This window comes from Candoia aspera, chromosome 10 (genome assembly GCF_035149785.1).
Source record: "Candoia aspera isolate rCanAsp1 chromosome 10, rCanAsp1.hap2, whole genome shotgun sequence".
Taxonomy (NCBI): Eukaryota; Metazoa; Chordata; class Lepidosauria; order Squamata; family Boidae; genus Candoia; species Candoia aspera.
Window position 1 is genome coordinate 20951106 of NC_086162.1, and position 19875 is coordinate 20970980.

General features: G+C 49.1%; 1 protein-coding gene across 1 annotated transcript in view; it reads left to right on the forward strand.

Annotated features, from left to right (window-relative positions):
• The window catches only part of LOC134503526 (phospholipase A2 inhibitor and Ly6/PLAUR domain-containing protein-like), a 137591-nt gene that overhangs the window by 40718 nt on the left and 76998 nt on the right, over nt 1–19875 (forward strand). Inside the window, exon 3 of the mRNA XM_063312328.1 lies at nt 5299–5445. Coding sequence (XP_063168398.1) covers nt 5299–5445 — 147 coding nt within the window. The remainder of the gene's footprint in view (nt 1–5298; nt 5446–19875) is intronic.

Below are 19875 nucleotides of genomic sequence, written 5' to 3' on the forward strand. Positions count from 1 at the left end.
AAACATGGGCAGTTCCAGAGCCGCTACGACATCAGGGTGCATAAGGGAACGGGAGCAGCCTGAGTCGAGCATGGCCCAAACTTCCACAGTTTTGGTTTTTGATCCCAGTTTAACTTTAACAGTCAGTGTAGGGAAGTTTCCACTCACCGAATCGTGGTTACGCCCGGTTTCTTCCACCTGCCCTAGGGCGCCCTTCAGGGCAGGTGGTAGGCTTTTCCCGCCGGCTGTTCAAATTGCAATTCTTCTTCCTCTTCCCCGAAGGGTAGTTCTGGTGGGTCCAGTTCTGCGACGGCAGCTTTCAGTTTCCGCGGCAGAGCAGGCGACTTCACTGCAGGTTTCATCTGCCGTTCTTCTGGACGGCGTCTGGGGCACGAAATGGCGCGATGCCCTTCTTTTCCACATCTCAGGCATTGACCTTTGGAGAACCGTCGTTCCCTTTCCTCTTCCCAGGCTTTTGGTTTGGGGCGGCTGGCAAGTCCAGTCGTGCGCGCTCCTCTGGCAAGTCGGGATTGTCTAAGCTCTTTAGTATGGGCATAGGTTTGCAGGGCATTTTCTGCGCTGCCCGCCAACTGAATCCACCCGTATAGCGTCTTAGGATCGTCTCTTCCTAGTGCCCAACGAAGGATTTCTGGTTCTAGCCCCTGCTTAAACATTTCAATTAAAGTTGGCTCAGACCAGTCTTCCACCTTCCCTGATAAAGCTTTAAATTCCAGCGCATAATTGGCAACTGAGAGGGACCCTTGGTAGAGTTTCCTCAGGGCATTTTTGGCTGTCTCTTGGGCTAGAGGGTCTTCGAAATGCTGTTTAAGTGCCCACATAAAGTCATCGAAGTCCTCTAACTCTGTTGCCTCGGTCTGGCACAGTTGCACATACCAATCAGCTGCCCTCCCTCTCAGTTTGTTGGCAATAAAATTGATTTTGCCGTGTTCTGAACGAAAGTTCCGGCCCCAATCCTCCATATAATGCTTAGCGTTAGTGATAAAAAAGGAGAGTGTAGTGGGATCCCCATCGAACTTCACTCCAAACGGTGGGAAGTTTCTTACCGGCTCAGCTGGCTGTGGCGGCTCCGTGAATGTCAGCGTACGCCGAGCCCCCATGGGTGGCCGATCCCTGGGAGGTCTTGCCTCTCACCCCCCCACCTGATGGGATGCTCGGGTCTTGCTTCTTCCCCTGGGTGGTAGGGTGCTATGCCTTGGGTATTGTGACGGCTCTTCCTCCCAATCTTCCGGGGTGGGCTCTGCACCCCTGGGGAGATCCTTAAGGATTGTCACTATTAGATTCATTTTGTCCTCTAATGCTCTCATACGAGCAGGAGTGACCGGCTCTTCCAGGGGTTGGTTGGTTACCACCACCCTCGGTGACAAGGGGATTTCGGGCTCCCAGGATAGTTGTGGAGACCCCCTCCTCGTTGTTCTCTCCATTACGGTTTTGTGTTCACTCCTGAGGCTCTCCTGCATGGATATCAGCAACTCATCTAATTGGACATCCCGCATCTCCCGACGTGCCGCTCTTTGCGCTCTCGAGGTTAGAGCTGGCCGGATCCTTGCCGCCTCCTGCTCTTCCTCGCTCCCTTCACTCGCGCGAAGCTGATGTTCGGTCATCGCTAGCGTTCCCTCTTACCCAACGAATAGATGGGGCTAGCGGAAGATGATTGAAATGATTCTCAGCTTTATGTAATGGTTGCCTAATCCCAAATACTCAGTCTCACAAGCTCGGGCTTAAAGATAACTGATTTATTAAAGGAATAGTATGCAGATACAGAGAAAGCTGAGAATGAGCAAAAGCGCGCCAAATACAAACTTAAAAGCATTGCCTGTGAGCAAGTTCCGCCCCAATCCCTCGTCAGTGCGCACCCCCTCCCAGGTGCTAGGAACCGTTAGACGCGCCTGGGAAAGTAACCTTGAGCAGGAGCGCAAACCCAAACATACATTCCAAGCCCTCAGAACAACGGAGGGCAGAGGAATGGAAAAAGCCTGGATGGGCGAATGAACACGGAACAGAAGATGACATGTGAAACGTTACAATGTTAACAGAACACTGAAATGGGTAACATGACACTAACAGTCTTCTTATACTAAAAATAAAGAATAAATCTTACCTCTTTAATGTGAATTTGTCCGAATTTGAAATTATTTTTAAATAAATCGTGACCTCCCAGGGAACCCCTAGTGAACTCTTGCGGAACCTGAGGGTGCCAGGGAACCCTGTTTGAGAAACCCTGTCCCAGAGAGTGGCTGGCTGGGTCAGCCGTGGCAGGCAGATATGTCGTGTTCCTGCTGATTCTAAGTTAAGATTGCCTGGTGCTACTCTGCCTCGTTCACCCAGGGAGGAAAAGCTGTTCTTCTTGAGCACCTCCAGGCCTTTTGCTGAACTCCTTTCCTTCTACACATGAATCCTTCGCAGCTTTCAGTCCCTCCTTATTCCAAAGATAAAGCTCATCTGCTCTAAATCTATCAAACTCCAAAACTCCACAACAACAAAAGCCAGAGCATGAATCATAGCATGCCATGATCTCTACAGGTTGTATTTTGCTGGCATGTCTGGGGGGTGCAGCATTTCTTCCATGGTTATTTGCAAGAAAGAATATATACCATCTCAGAGGAATTCTAAGGACAGAATTTTTTCAGGAAAGGAAAAAAAACTAATATTTTTTATTCCGTCTTCTTCTCTTCAGAAAAGGTCTTGACCTGTCATGACTCTACAACACCGTCTAAGACTTGTACCGGGACCAAATGCTACTCACAAAATCAAGAAAATACCATTGGTAAGTGCAGATGCCTCTGGGAACACGTTCCAGTAGCTTTTGTATTTCTCAAACTGGTTAAATATGGCATACAAAATGTTAAGAGGCCTTTAGGAGTGGGGAACCGGAGAGAAGAATGAGGCCTGCTATGGATGCGTGGATTTGCAAAAAGCAGGAGGTGTGGAAAAGTTAAGAGGAAGGGGCCCAGGAACTGAAATAAGTGCCTTTTTTATCCATAATACAGTCCATTCCCAAATGGAGAGATAATCTTTTGACCTGCCCACGGCATTATTTTGAAAGCGATTTCACCCCAAGCTGGATTAAAGTTGCAGCAACTGCTTCAGTCTTACATCAGTAAACCAGCATTTCTTTTCAATCTGCTGGCTAAACCGACAAATATATCCCTAGCATCACTGTGTTTCTAACAAAATATCACAGACTCTTTATAGTACTGTTCCAGGAAAAGAGATAATCCTGTTCCCGTGACATCTTAACCCTATCAGACATATCATGACCCAGCTTAGTCACACCTGCTCCTCAGCCATTGAAGCACAACAATTCTTAATTTATTTTTTATCAATGACCAGCAGTTTACATATAAACCTATTTTAAAGGGAAAAACCACATTGTTCAGCCTTGCATCAGCCGTTGCTTTATTTTTATTATGGCGACACAACATTTAGCTACTGTACAGGTAATAAAAGTTTTTCTAACTGCAGGCAGGGGGTTTGTATAATATTTACTCATTCTTCCTGGGTATGGATACAGTAAGAGGAAGATATAATTATTTTGACTGTCCCTATAGAAGTTACAATCAAATAGCAAGTGGTAGAGTCTTTCTATCCTCCTGGATCTGTGATGGGGTGGAGGTAGAGTATCTACTCTGGAAAAACACAGAGGGAAGGATATTGTGTTTGGCCTTAGGAAATCTTTTTCTTATCCTGGGGAAGGTAAGACCATGTTAATACTTTGCAGATGCTCAAATATCCTTTGCCACCCAAAGCCTGTTGTTCTGTGACAACCTGTTGACCTCACCTTGATGCTCCGTATCAATTCCTCTTTGGGTGTTTGTTTCGCCTGTTCATATCCCAGAGCCATTAAAAATGTCTCTGATAACTCAAGTGATGCTAGTTATGGTTCTACTGCCATTTTCCAGTTGGAAGAGTAATTGTCCATAAAACCTAAAGACAACAGAGCTCTTGAAAAAAACTGGGTTTTCATCCAGTAATTGACTATCAACTTCCAAGCTCATACCTCAATTTTAGACATCCTTGTTTCCCATCTAATTGTGGCATTTGCTACCCCCCTAGGGGCAGCAGGTGTGGATCTCAAAAACTTCATTGGTCCTAGCTCTAATGCATCCTTGAAAGCAACCCATTTTATTGATATAGTGAAGTACAGATCTTAGTGCCCTTTTAAGCATGAACCACATAAAGTATTGGGATCTTATGGCCTTCAGTTTTAGGAGCATGGAAGATGATGGATGGATGGATGGATGGATGATAGATAGATGATAGAGACTGAGCAGAGCTGAAATGAAAATGCATCCTTGGCAGACTCCCCTCTGTGTACAGATCCAGTCAGACAAGGTCCCTTGTGGGTTGCATCTCACTTTTAACGATGTGTTAAAGTTCTGAATCAAAAAAAAAGGAGGCACCTTTAAATTCTTACATTTTCTAGTTTCTCCCATAAAATATTTCTAGGCAACTATTACTGTACAGGTAATAAAAGTTTTTCTAACCGCAGGCAGGGGGTTCGTATAATATTTACTCATTCTTCCTGGGTATGGATACAGTAAGAGGAAGATATAATTATTTTGACTGTCCTTATGGAAGTTACAATAGAGTCCCATGTGGCAGAGTCTTTCCATCAACCTGGATCTGGGATGGGGCAAGAATAGAGTATCTGTTCTGGAGAAGCACAATGGGAAGGATGTTGTGTTCGGCACTAGGAAAGTTTTTTGTCATCCTGCTGATTTCCTTCAAAGAGTTCCTAGCGTCCTGAGCGCTGGACGAGCTTTATGGCATCATTAGCACGCCATGACACCACCCACCCACCCACCGACACCTCATTTACCCAGCGAAGGCCATTTCCCACGACTGACTTATCATACCTCCCTCCCATCCCCAAGCTTTCCTGCTGTAAAGGCTGCCCTGCTTCCTGTTGTTTGGTCACAACAAGGGTTGGAAGACCCTGGAACAGGCTCTGAGACCCGAGATGGGGAATGGCTTATCTACTTGCAGAAAGAGGGCCGAAGAGTGTGAAAAGAAGGTTGAGTGGGAAAGAAGGGAGCGAGAGTGGGGAGGTGCAACCAGAGGAGGCAGACAGAGGTTGCCATGGTGGGAGGTGAAACAGCGTCGGTATAAACCAGGGTTGGGGGGAGAAGGTCTCCTCCTCTCTCTGGGGCCCCAACTACAGATGGGAGATGAACCAATTTTTTTCTCTCTCTCTCCTAAGTGCAGAGAGATTTTAGCTCCATGATTATTTTCCCAAAGCAGGTAAACCTGATGCTTCAACAGTACATTACTGGAATTAATCTATTGCTTCCTTTACAGTAGGTGACTCAAGTAAACCATACAGCTTACAAAGCTGCCTTCCATCATGCAAAGAACTCAACATAAAATTCACATTTGGAGAAGGCAAATATTTCAGGACGGCTACCAAATGCTGTGAGACAGACAACTGCAATACTGTTCCTGAAGGTATGTGCATCAGGCATGGACTGCAGTTCATGCAATAGCAATTCAGCAGGTCAGCTAAGGCCTGGGACCCCAATATCGTGGTGGTGTTGAGCACCCCTGGAATACTGAGAATCTGCGGGATGCTTCCATAAAACAGCCTCTGTGGTTTCCCCATTCAGAGAGTGGCTTCTGTGGGGGTTGTCTAGTCACTGAAGACCCTTTTATCTCAAGGCAAGCTCACAAATATTCTTATTAACCCTCCAAGTCTCCACATACTACACAGAATTCTGACTTGCTGTTTGCTTTTTCTGGGCTTCCAAGCTAAGACCCCGGCTGTGGCCATTCAGCATTTTTATGTTTCAAGGAGACCTCAGTAGGACTAAGAGGCATCCCTCTTAATGAAAGGGAAATGAAAGAAACCCCCTAAGGTGGGGGTGGTAAAGGTTTGGTTGCTATTCAAGGTGTTAAAATGAAAAATAATATTTAAAAAGCTCAAGTAGGACAAGCATTTTGGCAATGCACGGGTGTCATATTGAAAACTACAGGGACTCGGTCTTACATATTTGGTTACCAAAACATGGCAGCCAGTTCTGCAATGGAGCTTTTGCAGCCACACCACCACACCATCATGGTTTTCTCTGAAAAAGAGACATAACTGGGAAAATGTTTCTTGTGGTTGGAAAGAATGCAATTTTTTATTTACAAGGTTGCTGATTCAGCTATTTCTCGCGCTTATCCCTTTCTCCACAGTACCTAGCGGAGACACGAAAACCAGCAATTTGGAATGCCCCGCCTGTTTTAATCTCTCTTCCACCCCTTGTGGGGCCACAGTGATCAAATGTCCTGAAAAAGAGGACCAATGCGTGAACATTACTGGGATATTTACTGAAGGTAAAACTGAAACCAAAATACTTGGAGTGAGGAAGTGTCCAGCTACGTTGACAGAACACATTTAGTCCTGGCTGGCAGACAGAATTAATTTCCTCAATTTGTGCAGCTGAACTGCAAATTTTGTCTTGGCTGCAGTTCCTTGCAAGCACCTAGTAATATGGGGACTTAACTGCAGAGAGTCCCTTGTAGGACAAGAACCACTTGGTGACTGCACTGGGCTAATCCTGTGTCCTGCCATTTTCCACTGTTTGGGAGCAGATCCAAAGATATGTGTTTGTGTGTCTGTGTACATGTGTGCCCAAACACACACTCACATGAACATATACATTGTCCTGAAATGCTCAGCAAGGTTGGACCTGGCTGGCCTTTGGATGAGCTCCACTGGAAAGCCAGGAACACCTCTTGGCACAAGGCAATGGGAAACCACTTCTGTGGTGTGCTCTGAAAACTACATCAACGTGTCCATGAAGTCACTAAGACTTGAAGCGTCTCTACCTTTTCCTTTGTATTAGCAGCAATTAGTTGAGGCTACTTGTCCTCTTTTTTATCTTTTCTAGGTACTATGAAAAAACCCTTCTATGGTAGAGGTTGTACTACAACTGAAGCAAAGACCATTGCTCCTGGTGACACTATAGCCACAGATGAAAAGTCCATGTTTGAAGTTGGTTCCATCAGCCTGGTGGAAGCTAAAGATAATTCTTGGTCAGTTCAAGGAAGCTTCAGAGTTACTCTCCTATTGTCTGTTCTTACTGGAATCCAGCTGACCAACATCTTTTGTTAATGTTGGTTTCCTGTATTGAAAAAAGCATCTGAGTCCCAAAGAATTAAGGAAGTGGCTCATTTGGAGGGTTCAGATGCAATTCAACCCCAAAGATGTTTTGATTTTACCTTTGAGAAATAACGTCTTTTGTCAATACCATTTGATTTTTTTAATGTTTTAATTTGTTTCAATCATTAAATCTAATCAATTCATTAAAAGGATTTCCCCAAACTCTGACATTAAAATGTATTCAGTTAGTTTGGAAAAAAAAAATAGAGGAGGATCTATAAGCAAAAAGTAGAATATATGTTTTTCATATAGAATATCCCTTTTTCAGCTTTGTAATCTTTCATTAAAACCACAATAAACATTGTGTCAGACAGGCCTTTCTCTGAAACACTGACAGTCCTTTTCCTGCTAATTAACTAAAAGTTAAAGTGGTTGTGAAGCCAGAACCAAATGAAGCACATTATGGCATTTCCTCTCATCCAATCCCATGGTCGGTTTTCTCCTGCAAATAAGGGCAAGAAAGTTAACAGAGAGTGATCTGTTTCTTCCTGCTACACACATACATACACACACATGCTGGCCTTGGAACTGTATATAAGGATGAAGCAGATGTTGGTAAGCCTCCTTGACTCTCTTTGGGGTCTCTATCCCAGTTAGGCTACTGTAGTTTTTTCAACACAGTCATTTCCCCATTAAAGACAGCAGAAAATGGCAGCCTCCAAGCCATTGTTACAGCATGTGGAAGACCACCAAACATGGTACTCCCTGTTTGACCAGGGCATCTATTAATGTTTACCACTGACACTCAGTATTAAACATTTACCCAGCTGGGTCAGCCACATCACATAGATATATAGCCTGATTGTTAATCCCTGAGTTAGGATTGCCTGTTGCCTGTCAGTATCATTCACCCAGACAGGAGAATCTGTTCTTGAGATGGAAGATCTGTTCTTGAGGGACCTCCTCTGGCCCACAGCCAGAACTGCCAGGCCATGAAAACAGAGCAACACACACACCAGTGTCCACAACCTCTTTTACACTGAAGCCACACTCTCAAATAGAGTGGTTTGGAGCAATTGGGAACAGGTGTGAAGATTTAAGCCTCTTTGGGTGTAGATAGTGCTGGTGGCCACATGTCAGCACAGACATTAAGGATTATATTTCCTCTGGTCATGTCTGTTGTAGAGCAAAACGAATTCCTGTTAAGCTGGCTAGATTATTGCACCTCTATTGGTCCTGCCACAGCCCTGGGACACTGTTTCTCTAGATTTTATTACCAATCTTCCCCCAGTGAAGGGATATACAAGCATCCTGGTAATAATGGATTTATTTACCAAACTGGCTCTTTTTATGCCTTGCAAAGGCCTCCCAATGGCCCAGGAAACAGCTCAGCTCTTTTTTTAGATAACAGATTCTAGATATGGAGGATTGGTCAATCACATGATTTCAGACAGAGGAAGTCAGTCCAGTTCCAAACTTTGGAAGGCCCTCTTGCTCTTATTAAATATTAAAATTAATTTGTCTTCCTCACATCATCCAGCATTCAGTGGAGAATCTGAGGTTAACCAACTCTTGCAGCAATATTTAAGATGCTATATTTCATAAAAGCAAGACAACTGGACTGACTTCAAACCTCTTACTGAATTTGCTTACAACAATGCAACACACTCTTCTATCAGTATGTCCCTGATCCAGACAACTTATGGATTCCTCCCACAGGTCTTGCCAACAACCAGACAAGAAAGTGCCCTTCCTTGTGCCACAGATTTCCTTCATGAGAGGCAAGAGGCCCAAAGCCTTTTAAAGGAACAGCTGAAATAGCAAAGGCCACATACAAAAAAAGCAGCTGATGCATGCAGACAAGAGGGAGCTAGAATTGCAGAAGGGGTTTCTGTGCAGCTGGACTATCGGTTCTTCCTTGCCAAAAAGCTGCCATGGACCTACAAGGGAACGTAGGAACGAGAGAACCGCCTGCTCTCCGTTGCTCTGATTCCTGTAGCATTGCAGCTACACAGGTCCATGAGGGGGAAGAAACAAAATAGGGAGGTCTGTGCTAGTGTCGGAGGAGATGAGGTGGGAAGCGGCCTGTTTGTTTGTTGCCACTCCCACTTCCTTTCCCTCTCTTCCTTCTTCTTCACCAGAAGAAAGCGCAGGATGTGTGCTGCTCTCCTCCATTCTGGGCACCATGTGGGGGGCCTGGAATTGCCCTTTTTTCCATGCAGCCCTTGGCAGCTGTCGGGCTGAGAGTTTAGGGAAAAACTAAGTATGTAGAAAGGAAAGAAGAACACAGGAACCTCATCTTTTCCACCAAGATGGATGTAGCAGAGCTCCCACAGACAAGGGGCTCCAGCCCTCCCCCACCCCTGCTTAGGGCTGCCCACGTCCCCTCAAGATACTCCCTCTTAAAGAAACTATGGGGCGCAAGAGGCCCACGGGGCTCACGTTTAATCCAACAGGAACTCCTGGCATTCAGCCCTTGACAGATCAGGAAGTACCAGAGCAAAAGAGAACCACCCAAGGAGAGCGAAAACAACAGCGTGGTTTCCTACAGATGCCAGCGGTGAAAAGGGCTGATTTACAAGAAAAAGAAAGTAGCTTTGGACTGCCTTAGGTTTCGGTTTCTTAGAAATAGCAGACACTGTGGGACAGTGTTTCTCAAACTTGGCAACTTGAAAATGTGTGGACTTCAACTCCCGGTATTCCCCAGCCAGCATGCATGGATTTCAACTCCCAGAATTGCCCAGCCAGCATGCATGGACTTCAACTCCCGGAATTCCCCAGCCAGCATGCATGGATTTCAACTCCCAGAATTGCCCAGCCAGCATGCATGGACTTCAACTCCCAGAATTCCCCAGCCAGCATGCATGGATTTCAACTCCCAGAATTGCCCAGCCAGCATGCATGGATTTCAACTCCCAGAATTGCCCAGCCAGCATGCATGGATTTCAACTCCCAGAATTGCCCAGCCAGCATGCGTGGACTTCAACTCCCGGAATTCCCCAGCCAGCATGCGTGGACTTCAACTCCCAGAATTCCCCAGCCAGCATGCATGGACTTCAACTCCCAGAATTCCCCAGCCAGCATGCATGGATTTCAACCCCCAGCATGCTGGCTGGGGAATTCTGGGAGTTGAAGTCCACAGATCTTCAAGTTGCCATCGTTGAAAAACACTGGATAGAGGGTTTGTCCCACCCATTCCCGTCCAAGGCTCTGACTGACTGCACTGCCTGGCATGTGCCCCCTCCCAGTGGCTGGTCACTGCCCTGGGCAGCCATTTCATCCTAGGCTGCTGGGCTGCTCTGTTCTCTCTTGATCGGCATTTGCTGGGTTTTATATCTTTGGACCGATCCATCAACAGTGGCCCTTTTCGTCCACCCTCAGCCCTAGGAGCTCACGCTGCATTCAGCCTCACATCTCCCGGGGGCACCAGTCCGTTTCTGCCCAGCTGAGTGAAGCATGTCCCACCCTCACTTACCCACAGTGCAGCAAGCCCTCCCCTCCCTGTATTATTTTTTAAGCTGCAACATAGGAATGTTGCTCCTTGCTTTCTGTGCAGCTGGACTATCGGTTCTTCCTTGCCAAAAAGCTGCCATGGACCTACAAGGGAACGTAGGAACGAGAGAACCGCCTGCTCTCCGTTGCTCTGATTCCTGTAGCATTGCAGCTACGCAGGTCCATGAGGGGGAAGAAACAAAATAGGGAGGTCTGTGCTAGAGTCGGAGGAGATGAGGTGGGAAGCGGCCTGCGTGTGAAAGCATCTACCACATATACTTGTGGATAAGCCCATCCACGGATAAGAAGACCCTTGGATTTTTAACCAAAATACCATGAAAAATGCACCACCTGCAGAGAAGCTGACCTGCATTTTTCATGGTATTTTTCTTTAAAATCCGAGAGTCTGCTTTTCCAGGGATGAGCTTATCCATGAGTATACATGGGATAAATGGGTAGTTTAAAAAAGTATTACTGTATATCCTTGTGGATAAGCCCATCCAGGGATAAGCTAAACCTAATTTTGGGAAGGCCATGCGGACTAGGGGGAGGGCAGAGTCCCTTCCAAGCACCAGTAGACGGGTCCGCCCAGGAGCCCGCCAGTGACGAGGGGGGCAAGAAGCCTGGGAACAGCCAATCTGGGCTGCAGTCTCCCTGGTACACCCTGAGCACCAGCCTGACCCCCTTGCCAACCCGCTGCAGTCCGGCCTGGAAGTCTGGAAGCTGGCTTGAGAAACAGCCGGGAGCCAGATGGGAGAGGGACGGCTGAGGCTGCAGGGTGGAATTGAAGAGGAACAGAAAAGGCATTTCCAAGCCAAAGGAGCTAAGCACCCTCGCTCAGCAGCCTGGCCCACCACTGGCCTCTGCCTCCCCCCTGAGGCCCTGGAAGACATGGAAGGGATCTTTTTATTTTATTTTATTCCTGCCTTTATTATTTTTATAAATAACTCAAGGCAGGGAACATACCTAATACTCCTTCCTCCTATTTTCCCCACAACAACAACCCTGTGAGGTGGGTTGGGCTGAGAGAGAGTGACTGGCCCAAGGTCACCCAGCCAGCTTTCTTGCCTCAGGTGGGACTAGAACTTTCATACCACACCCAATTGGCTCTTGGGCTGAGAGGGAGTGACTGGCCCAAGGTCACCCAGCTGGCTTTCATGCCCAAGGTGGGACTAGAACTCACAGCCTCCTGGTTTCTAGCTTGGTGCATCAACCACTAGATCAAACTGGCTATCATGAAATAGGCCTGCCCAGTCATCCTGCCAGGGCTGATGCCATAGCCTGCTCTGGGTACGATCTTCTTGAAAGGGAGGTGTGCTTTCTGGCAGTTTTGCAAAATCCTAGGAACTGAAGGCCATTTCGGTAGCAGGGGAGCAAATCTCTCCTGCATCCATAATGTTTCCCTCCCCTGCCCTGCCCAAATTGAGACTCACATTACGGCATCCCTGAGAAATGGCTGTCTGGTTGCCCCCCTTGAGAAGAACAAGTTTTACCAGACAAGACTGAGACTGATCTGAAAGTGGATTTTAAAATGACAAGCTACAAGAATGACATGGAAAAAGATGCTACACTGGATATACAAAAGGAACCGGCTGATGTCTTAATAATTAAAAGGAATATACACATAACAAACCAGAAGAGTGACTTGGATAACTTTCCTATATTGGATTTACAAAAGAGATCTGGTAAAGTTTTGAAGGATTTTGTGAGAAGAGACAAAGAAAAAATGAAAAGAAATCAAATTCAAACATTATTTGAAGGGAATAAAGATCAAGATTGTTAAAAGTAAAAAATATATATAGTTGGTTTATTTGATCAGGTTTAAAATAGCTATGTCATCTCTGGTAACCCTAAATGGACTTTTGCTGATCAGGACTGAACGACGAGGCTTTAAGGATTTGTTTATAGGTAAGAGATGAGATATGGGATGAAGAGATCATTTGCTGTATTTTAAAAGAAGGTGATAAGTTATTAAAATTGTTTGTACTTGTGATGAAGGGGGAAGTAATTTCTTTATATATTTCTTTTCTTTTTCTTTACTATATTCTTATTTTTTCTTTCTGTTCTATTTTTCTATTTTTTTTCTTTTCTGCACCTCCTATTTTTTTCTTTATTCTTTTAATTTGTATTAGTTTTTATCTTTTTAACTGTAATGTTTAACAAAATTATTACTTTATTACCGGGCAATAAAGGTATATAACATCTGCAGTCCAAAGGGTAGAACTTCACCTCTTTCCTGGTACAATCAACTTCAAGTAACCTTGCAGTCCCACCAACCTCTTGCCATCTCCACCCAGTTTATTGTGACAATCCTGATGTCACCAAGTTCACGTGGAAGGAGACTCAAAACTCTCCCCAATAGCAGTTCCTGATACAGCAAGAGAACTGGGAGGGCCATTTTCCCCACTGAGAGGGGAAGGGAACCTCATCCTATCACCCAGCTCCATGTGAACATTTGGGGACAAAACAGTTGCCCACCCCAATACAAAACACTGTTTAAAATGCTGCTCCCAAATCCACTTCCTTAAAGTGGGTGTCTCCAGCCTTTAGTGGGTATAAAAACACCTTAGGACTTCCATCTTGGGGATCCACATCTTCAGGAAAGAAGCAAGGGGCATCTTTTCCAACCAGGGCCAATATCTTCTTTGAAAAATCTGTAGGCTTTCAAGGGCCAAGGAGGATCTGCAAAAAAACTTGGTGACCTCCCTAAACATGTTAGGGGTGGGTGGGTGAGTTTGAAGTGGGCACATGGGTGAATTCAGCCTCCCCTTATGTTAAGGAAAACATCTTAAAAACAGCACCTGTCAAAGCTGGTGCTTTACCATCACATCTTGGCAGAGCATCTGGAGACTAGAAGAAGGGAGGTGAGAGATGGTGATCAGATTGCAATTTTTCCATCCCTGAAAGAGAAGTTAATTATCCCTCAGATGTATCATTTCTCTGTAATTTGCAATCCATTTTCTTCATGTCTCGCCTGTTTAAAAATGAACATCTTAGAAAGAAAACATGATTAGTAATTAGGTATCTTGAGTTAATATTGGTTAAACAATGCAAAGTTAAGAAAACTGAATTCAACTTATTATTCAATGTATACTGAATATTCACAACAAAACCGCTTTCATTTGTTCACAGAGTATTTGAGAAAAGAGGTCCAAACAGATGAATGAATGAATGAATACATTGTTACGCACACACGCTCCCAGGTTCGGCTTAGGGTCAGTCACTCACAGACTCACAGCTTGTTGAGGCACACGGACCTTGACAGCCCCCTTGCTTTCTACCTGGGTTTTCCAGATAGGTGCAGCTTGAGCAGACAAGGCACACAGCCCTGGTCAACAGCTGGGGAATAATCAGGGACGCACACGAATGACTTTCAACCAAACACTGAGGCACAACAGGCTCTTGGGAACATACGGAGACCCAGTGAATTTAAAGTAACAGCAAAACTTTACTGGTTGCAAGATACATTTGCTCTTTCTCACACACACACCTACCCACGTCCAACTAAGCTGCCAGGCTCTAGCTAGAGGGACAGAAGCCACCAAGTCTGGATCCAAAGACGACTCAAGGAGTGGGCGAGCTTCGGGACCCCTTTTATCCCCAAAAGTAGCTGTAGATGTGTCATGAGTGCCGTTGAGCTGAAGACATCAGCGCAATGGCACACATGACAATAACAAGGAAACAGGGGAAGGGGCTCAAGATAAGTAGCCATCAACTTACAAAGACTAAAGAACAAGAGACAATGGCTAAGCGGATCGCGAGGCACACCCAAGCTGTTAGCGCTAGCGCAACGGAGATCGCCCAGCTGACAGCAATCACCGGAGGAATAGGGAAACCGATGATGGGCGATCCCGGAGCGCCAGCGGGGCCTCGCAACCCCTCACCTACTGGCAAGACAGCATGTTGGACAAAGGGGGGTGATGTAACCGCGAGTGAGGGGGCGCTGACCGGCGCGGGGTATTTAAACCCCGCACCGGCGCGCTCCTGTCACTCTCAGCTTTTTTCTATCACTGTATCTACACTGCGAATAAACCAGAGCCTGTTTCATCGGAATCAGTGTCTGTGTGTTACTCGGAGGTAGGCAGAGCATGACACAAAGCTGAGAGTCATAAACTCAGCCTCGCCGAGCCCCACCGGACGATAACGAGCCGCGGGAGGAGTAGACGGCGAGAAGACCAGGAACGATGAGGCTGGCGCGACGCGGACAAGGGGGGCGAGCCGCACGGCAAGAAGCAGAGGAGGACCGATCGAGGCCAGAGGCACCGCGGACTCCCGGAGCCATGGACGCCCACCCGGCCCAACCCGATCCTCAGCTCCAACCCCAAGGGGAGATGGCGACGGAGGCAACCCGGCCACGGGAGGGAGCAACATACCTCCCGAGACCAGCGGAGAACCCCGCGCCCCACATCGCACCCCAGCCACGGGCGTGGAACGGCAGCACAACGGCGGTAAGCACGGGGGAGGACGAAGAAGCAACCCAGCCGACGGCGGAGGAAGCGGACCAACGGTCGAGAGGGCCTGAACCCCACCGGCAACCCACCCCCGCCGACACACCGATGGAACCGGCCCCAGCGGCGGCGCGGATTGCGGACGAGGACGCACAAGCTAGACTCGCGGCCATGGAGACCCAACTGAAGGAACTCCGGACCATGCTTCAGTCGTTGATGCCCCCCGCACCGCCCAATGATGTCCCCGCACAGGTCCACACCCCGAGCGAAGCGCCAAACTCCCACGGGCCAGATGAAGGTCAACAAACGGCCCAGGCGGACGACGCCACAGGCCGGGAAGCGAGAGGAAGGGGCTCACAAAACGCCCAGGCCCCAAAGGACTTCCCCATCTTCTTTGATGGGAACCCCGCGAAACTGTCGTTCTTCATCATGAACGCCAGGGAGTTCATGGGGAGGCACGGACACTCCTATGACTCCGAAGCGGACAAGATCGCAGCCGTGGCGATCAAACTACAAGACCGGGCGGCGGACTGGTACGTCTAACTGTACGAGTCCAGCTCCCCCGCCCTCGCCAACTTCCCCGCCTTCATCAACGAGATGAAGAGCTACTTTCAGGACCCACTAGCCAAAGTGAGGGCGAAAAGCGCACTCCAAAGACTTAAACAGGGCGCACGCACTGTCCCGGACTACGCCCTTGAGTTCAAAGCCCTCGCGGGGAAGGTCAACGACTGGTCCGAGACCACCCTGCTGGAAATGTTCAAAAGGGGGCTCAACCGCGACGTACTTCAATGGGCCCTCTACCGCGACGACCCAGAGACTCTACACGGGTGGATCCACCTCGCGGGGAAAGCAGAACACGCGCACCGCACCTTCCTCATGACAACTACAGAAGACACGACCAACACCTGCAAAAAGGTACCCGCACCACACGTGGGGACGGCCGGCCCCACATACCCAAGGAAGAAATTTAATCGCGGGCCCTGCGGGAGGTGTGGAAAACTGGGGCACAAGACGGCAGATTGCTTCGCCAACCGACCGCCGACCAGTGTGCCTAAACCCACCCCGAAAACTAGCCCCAAACCACCTAACCCGCCGCCGCCCCCTCACCGCCGAATGACCGGAGCCACAGCGACACCAGAGGAAGGCTGGGACGCCTACTGGGGGGAAGAGGACGCCGTAGACCCAGACCAGCCAGCGGGATACGCTCCCTGCCTGCCCTGAAACGCGTTGCGAGGCAGGCGGTGGGACAGCAGCGCGGACCACCTCGACGGAACGGCGAAAGCTCCGTTATAATGGCGGCAATCAAACTCTCTGCCGGCAACGGAGCCACCACGGCCGCGGCACTAGTGGACTCGGGGTGCTCAAAAAACCTCATCCACCCCGACTTAGTTGCCAAACTCGACCTCCGCTGCTCCCCCCTCCCCACGCCGCTGGCATTCCACCAGCTGGACGGCTCAACAGCGGGAGGGAAATCAGCCACGATGCAAACCGAGCCGGTCACCCTGTGTAATGATTGCCTAAACCCAAATACTCAGTCTCACAAGCTCGGGCTTAAAGATAACTGATTTATTAAAGGAATAGTATGCAAATACAAAGAAAGCTGAGAATGAGCAAAAGCGCGCCAAATACAAACTAAATACCCTCGCTTCAAACCCAATCCCGCCCCTCGCCCCACCATAGCAACCACCCCCTCCCAGGTGTTGGCAACCATCACACATCGGCCTGGGAAAGTAACCTTGAAGACATGTCATAACCCAAACATACATTCCTGCAGAACAGCAAGGAGATTACAGCCTGGCACGGCTGAAATTCCCCTCCCCGCAAATGACAGACACGGAACAGGAGAGTGACATGTGAAACGTTACGATGTATTCAAACCATTGGAACGATGAACATGACATATCGCCCCCCTTAAAGAAACTAAACTAAGCAGCAAGTTCATGCGGCTAGGCAGAATAAAGACGGGCTAAGTGATTTTACAGTGTGGGACACGCATCAGCACCTATACATAGGAAGACACGCATCAAAGAATCCACATGTGAAACGCTCCCATTCATCTCTACACAAGATCTAAGCATTGGCATGAAAATTTTCACGATTCAGATATTAGCATTGAACATTGCGATCATGACAAAACGCAAGGAACAGGTTACAGTGGTTAAACAGCATATAAATGCAAAAGGCTAAACAGCATGAGAATGCTAAAGCAAACCACAGAGCCCCGCCCCTCCACTCAGTCCGGAGGGACATGCTTCCAGCAAACAAAGCCCTGAAACCCACCCCTATCTCGCCCGAAATCCAGGATTTCTCGCTGATCGCCAGCCTCGCTCGGTGGGTCCACCTCCTCCGCCCTCAGTGCGATGAATGCGTCGCCTTCTTCCTCGGGCCCCAAGGCGGGCTGTCTCACCTCGGCCTCTCCGCTGCATCCCGCCCGACCGCCGCCGCTCTCCACGCAGCCCAGGCCCCTCGAGGCCGCACCCTTCTTGGCGCTGACACAGGCAGGAACGATGGCTCTCTCCTGCCGCGCTTGCATCCCGTGGAGCAGCGCCATCTCCAGCCACAGGAAGTTCCTCATCCAGTCCCGCTGCGCCTCCGAGCGCTCGCACCGCAGCTCGGCTTCGGTCAGCAGGAACACCCACCACTCCAACGAAAATGCCGATGTGCCGCCCTCCTTCGCTGGAACCATGCAGCCACGCCGCGTCCCAGCCTGGGCCATCAAGGATGCCAGCCACTCCGGGGACCACACCGGGGCGCCGCTCTCCACCTCCAAACCCATCCCCGACTCCGGAACATCGCTACCGGCCACCGCGCTGAGGTCGCTCCCCCGCGACTCTGCCCGTTGCGGCCTGACCCGCCGATCAGCGAATTCCACCTCCGGAAACGTGGGGTATTGGGGTCTCCAGGTGGCATGAGCTAGCCCCGACCGAGCTTCCGCCGCGCCGTCCCCGCTGGAGCGCTGTTGCGCCCCGATTCGTCCATCCATTGTTAAAGTCATCGCTAGCTCTCCCCTTCACCAAAGGCTTGGATGGGGGCTAGCGGAAAATTTCATTATGATTCTCAGCTTTATGTAATGATTGCCTAAACCCAAATACTCAGTCTCACAAGCTCGGGCTTAAAGATAACTGATTTATTAAAGGAATAGTATGCAAATACAAAGAAAGCTGAGAATGAGCAAAAGCGCGCCAAATACAAACTAAATACCCTCGCTTCAAACCCAATCCCGCCCCTCGCCCCACCATAGCAACCACCCCCTCCCAGGTGTTGGCAACCATCACACATCGGCCTGGGAAAGTAACCTTGAAGACATGTCATAACCCAAACATACATTCCTGCAGAACAGCAAGGGGATTACAGCCTGGCACGGCTGAAATTCCCCTCCCCACAAATGACAGACACGGAACAGGAGAGTGACATGTGAAACGTTACGATGTATTCAAACCATTGGAACGATGAACATGACACCCTGCAAATGGGCACTCACACCGAACGCACATCGTTCGTCGTCACCCACATCGGACGACCCATTGCAGTCCTGGGAATGCCATGGCTCGCGACAAACAACCCGCGCATCGACTGGGAGACCCGCACCTTCACATTTGGCGACGGCGAGTATCGGGCACCAGTTCCGGCGGGCAGAACCAACCCCACTGTGGGACGAGCAGAGGCGACTACACAGGACAACGCAGCTACCACAGCAGACCTACCGGAACAATACGCCGACTTCTCCGAGGTCTTCGGAGAGGCGGAAGCTGACCAACTACCCCCCCACCACAAGACGGACTGTCGGATCGACCTGCTGCCCGACGTCCCCTTACCTAGAACAAAGATCTACTCGATGACCCCGAAGGAGATGGCAACCCTCCGGGAGTTCATCGATAAAAACCTAGACAGGGGATTCATAGAGCCAGCATGCTCACCGGTCGGAGCCCCCGTCTTATTCCGGGAGAAGAAAGACGGCACCCTACGGCTCTGCACCGACTACCGGGGCCTAAACGCGGCTTCCCTGTCCAACAAATACCCCTTACCCCTGGTGAAAGACATGCTCGCCCACCTGTCCACGGGCAAGGTCTTCTCCAAACTGGACCTTCGCATCCGAATCAGGGAGGGGGACGAATGGAAGACTGCGTTCAACTGCCCCCTAGGCGCCTTCCAGTACAAAGTGCTGCCGTTCGGACCCGCGGGGGCCCCGGGGGTGTTTATGCAGCTCATCAATGAGGTCCTGCATGAACACCTGTTCAAAGGGGTCCTTGTCTACATAGACGACATCCTTATCTACACTAAAACGCACGAGGAACATGTGACCCTAGTCAGACAAGTCCTCGATAAGCTCAGAAGGGCGCAGCTCTATGCCAAACCCACAAAGTGCGAATTCCATAAAGCGCGCCTAGACTACCTGGGGTACCGAATCTCCGGAGACGGCATAGAAATGGACCCCACAAAAGTCGAGGCGGTGCTGAACTGGGAACGCCCCCGCAACAGACGCCAACTCCAGAGCTTCCTCGGCTTCGCGAATTTTTACAGATCATTCGCCCGGGGGTTCGCAGAGATAGCCCTCCCCCTAACGGACCTCCTCAAAACCAAAGGGGTGGGGGACACCCGACGCGCCAAGAATCCGGGCACAGTATTGAATTGGACTCCCGCGTGCCAGACTGCATTCAACAAGTTGAAAGCGCTGTTCACCACGGAGCCAATCCTCGTGCACCCGGACCCAGAACGGCCGTTCGTGGTCCAAGCCGACGCCTCAGACTTCTCCCTGGGGGCCATCCTACTCCAAAAGGACCCCACAGGACTCCTGAAACCATACGCCTACCTGTCGAGGAAATTCTACGAGACAGAAAGGCGATGGCACGT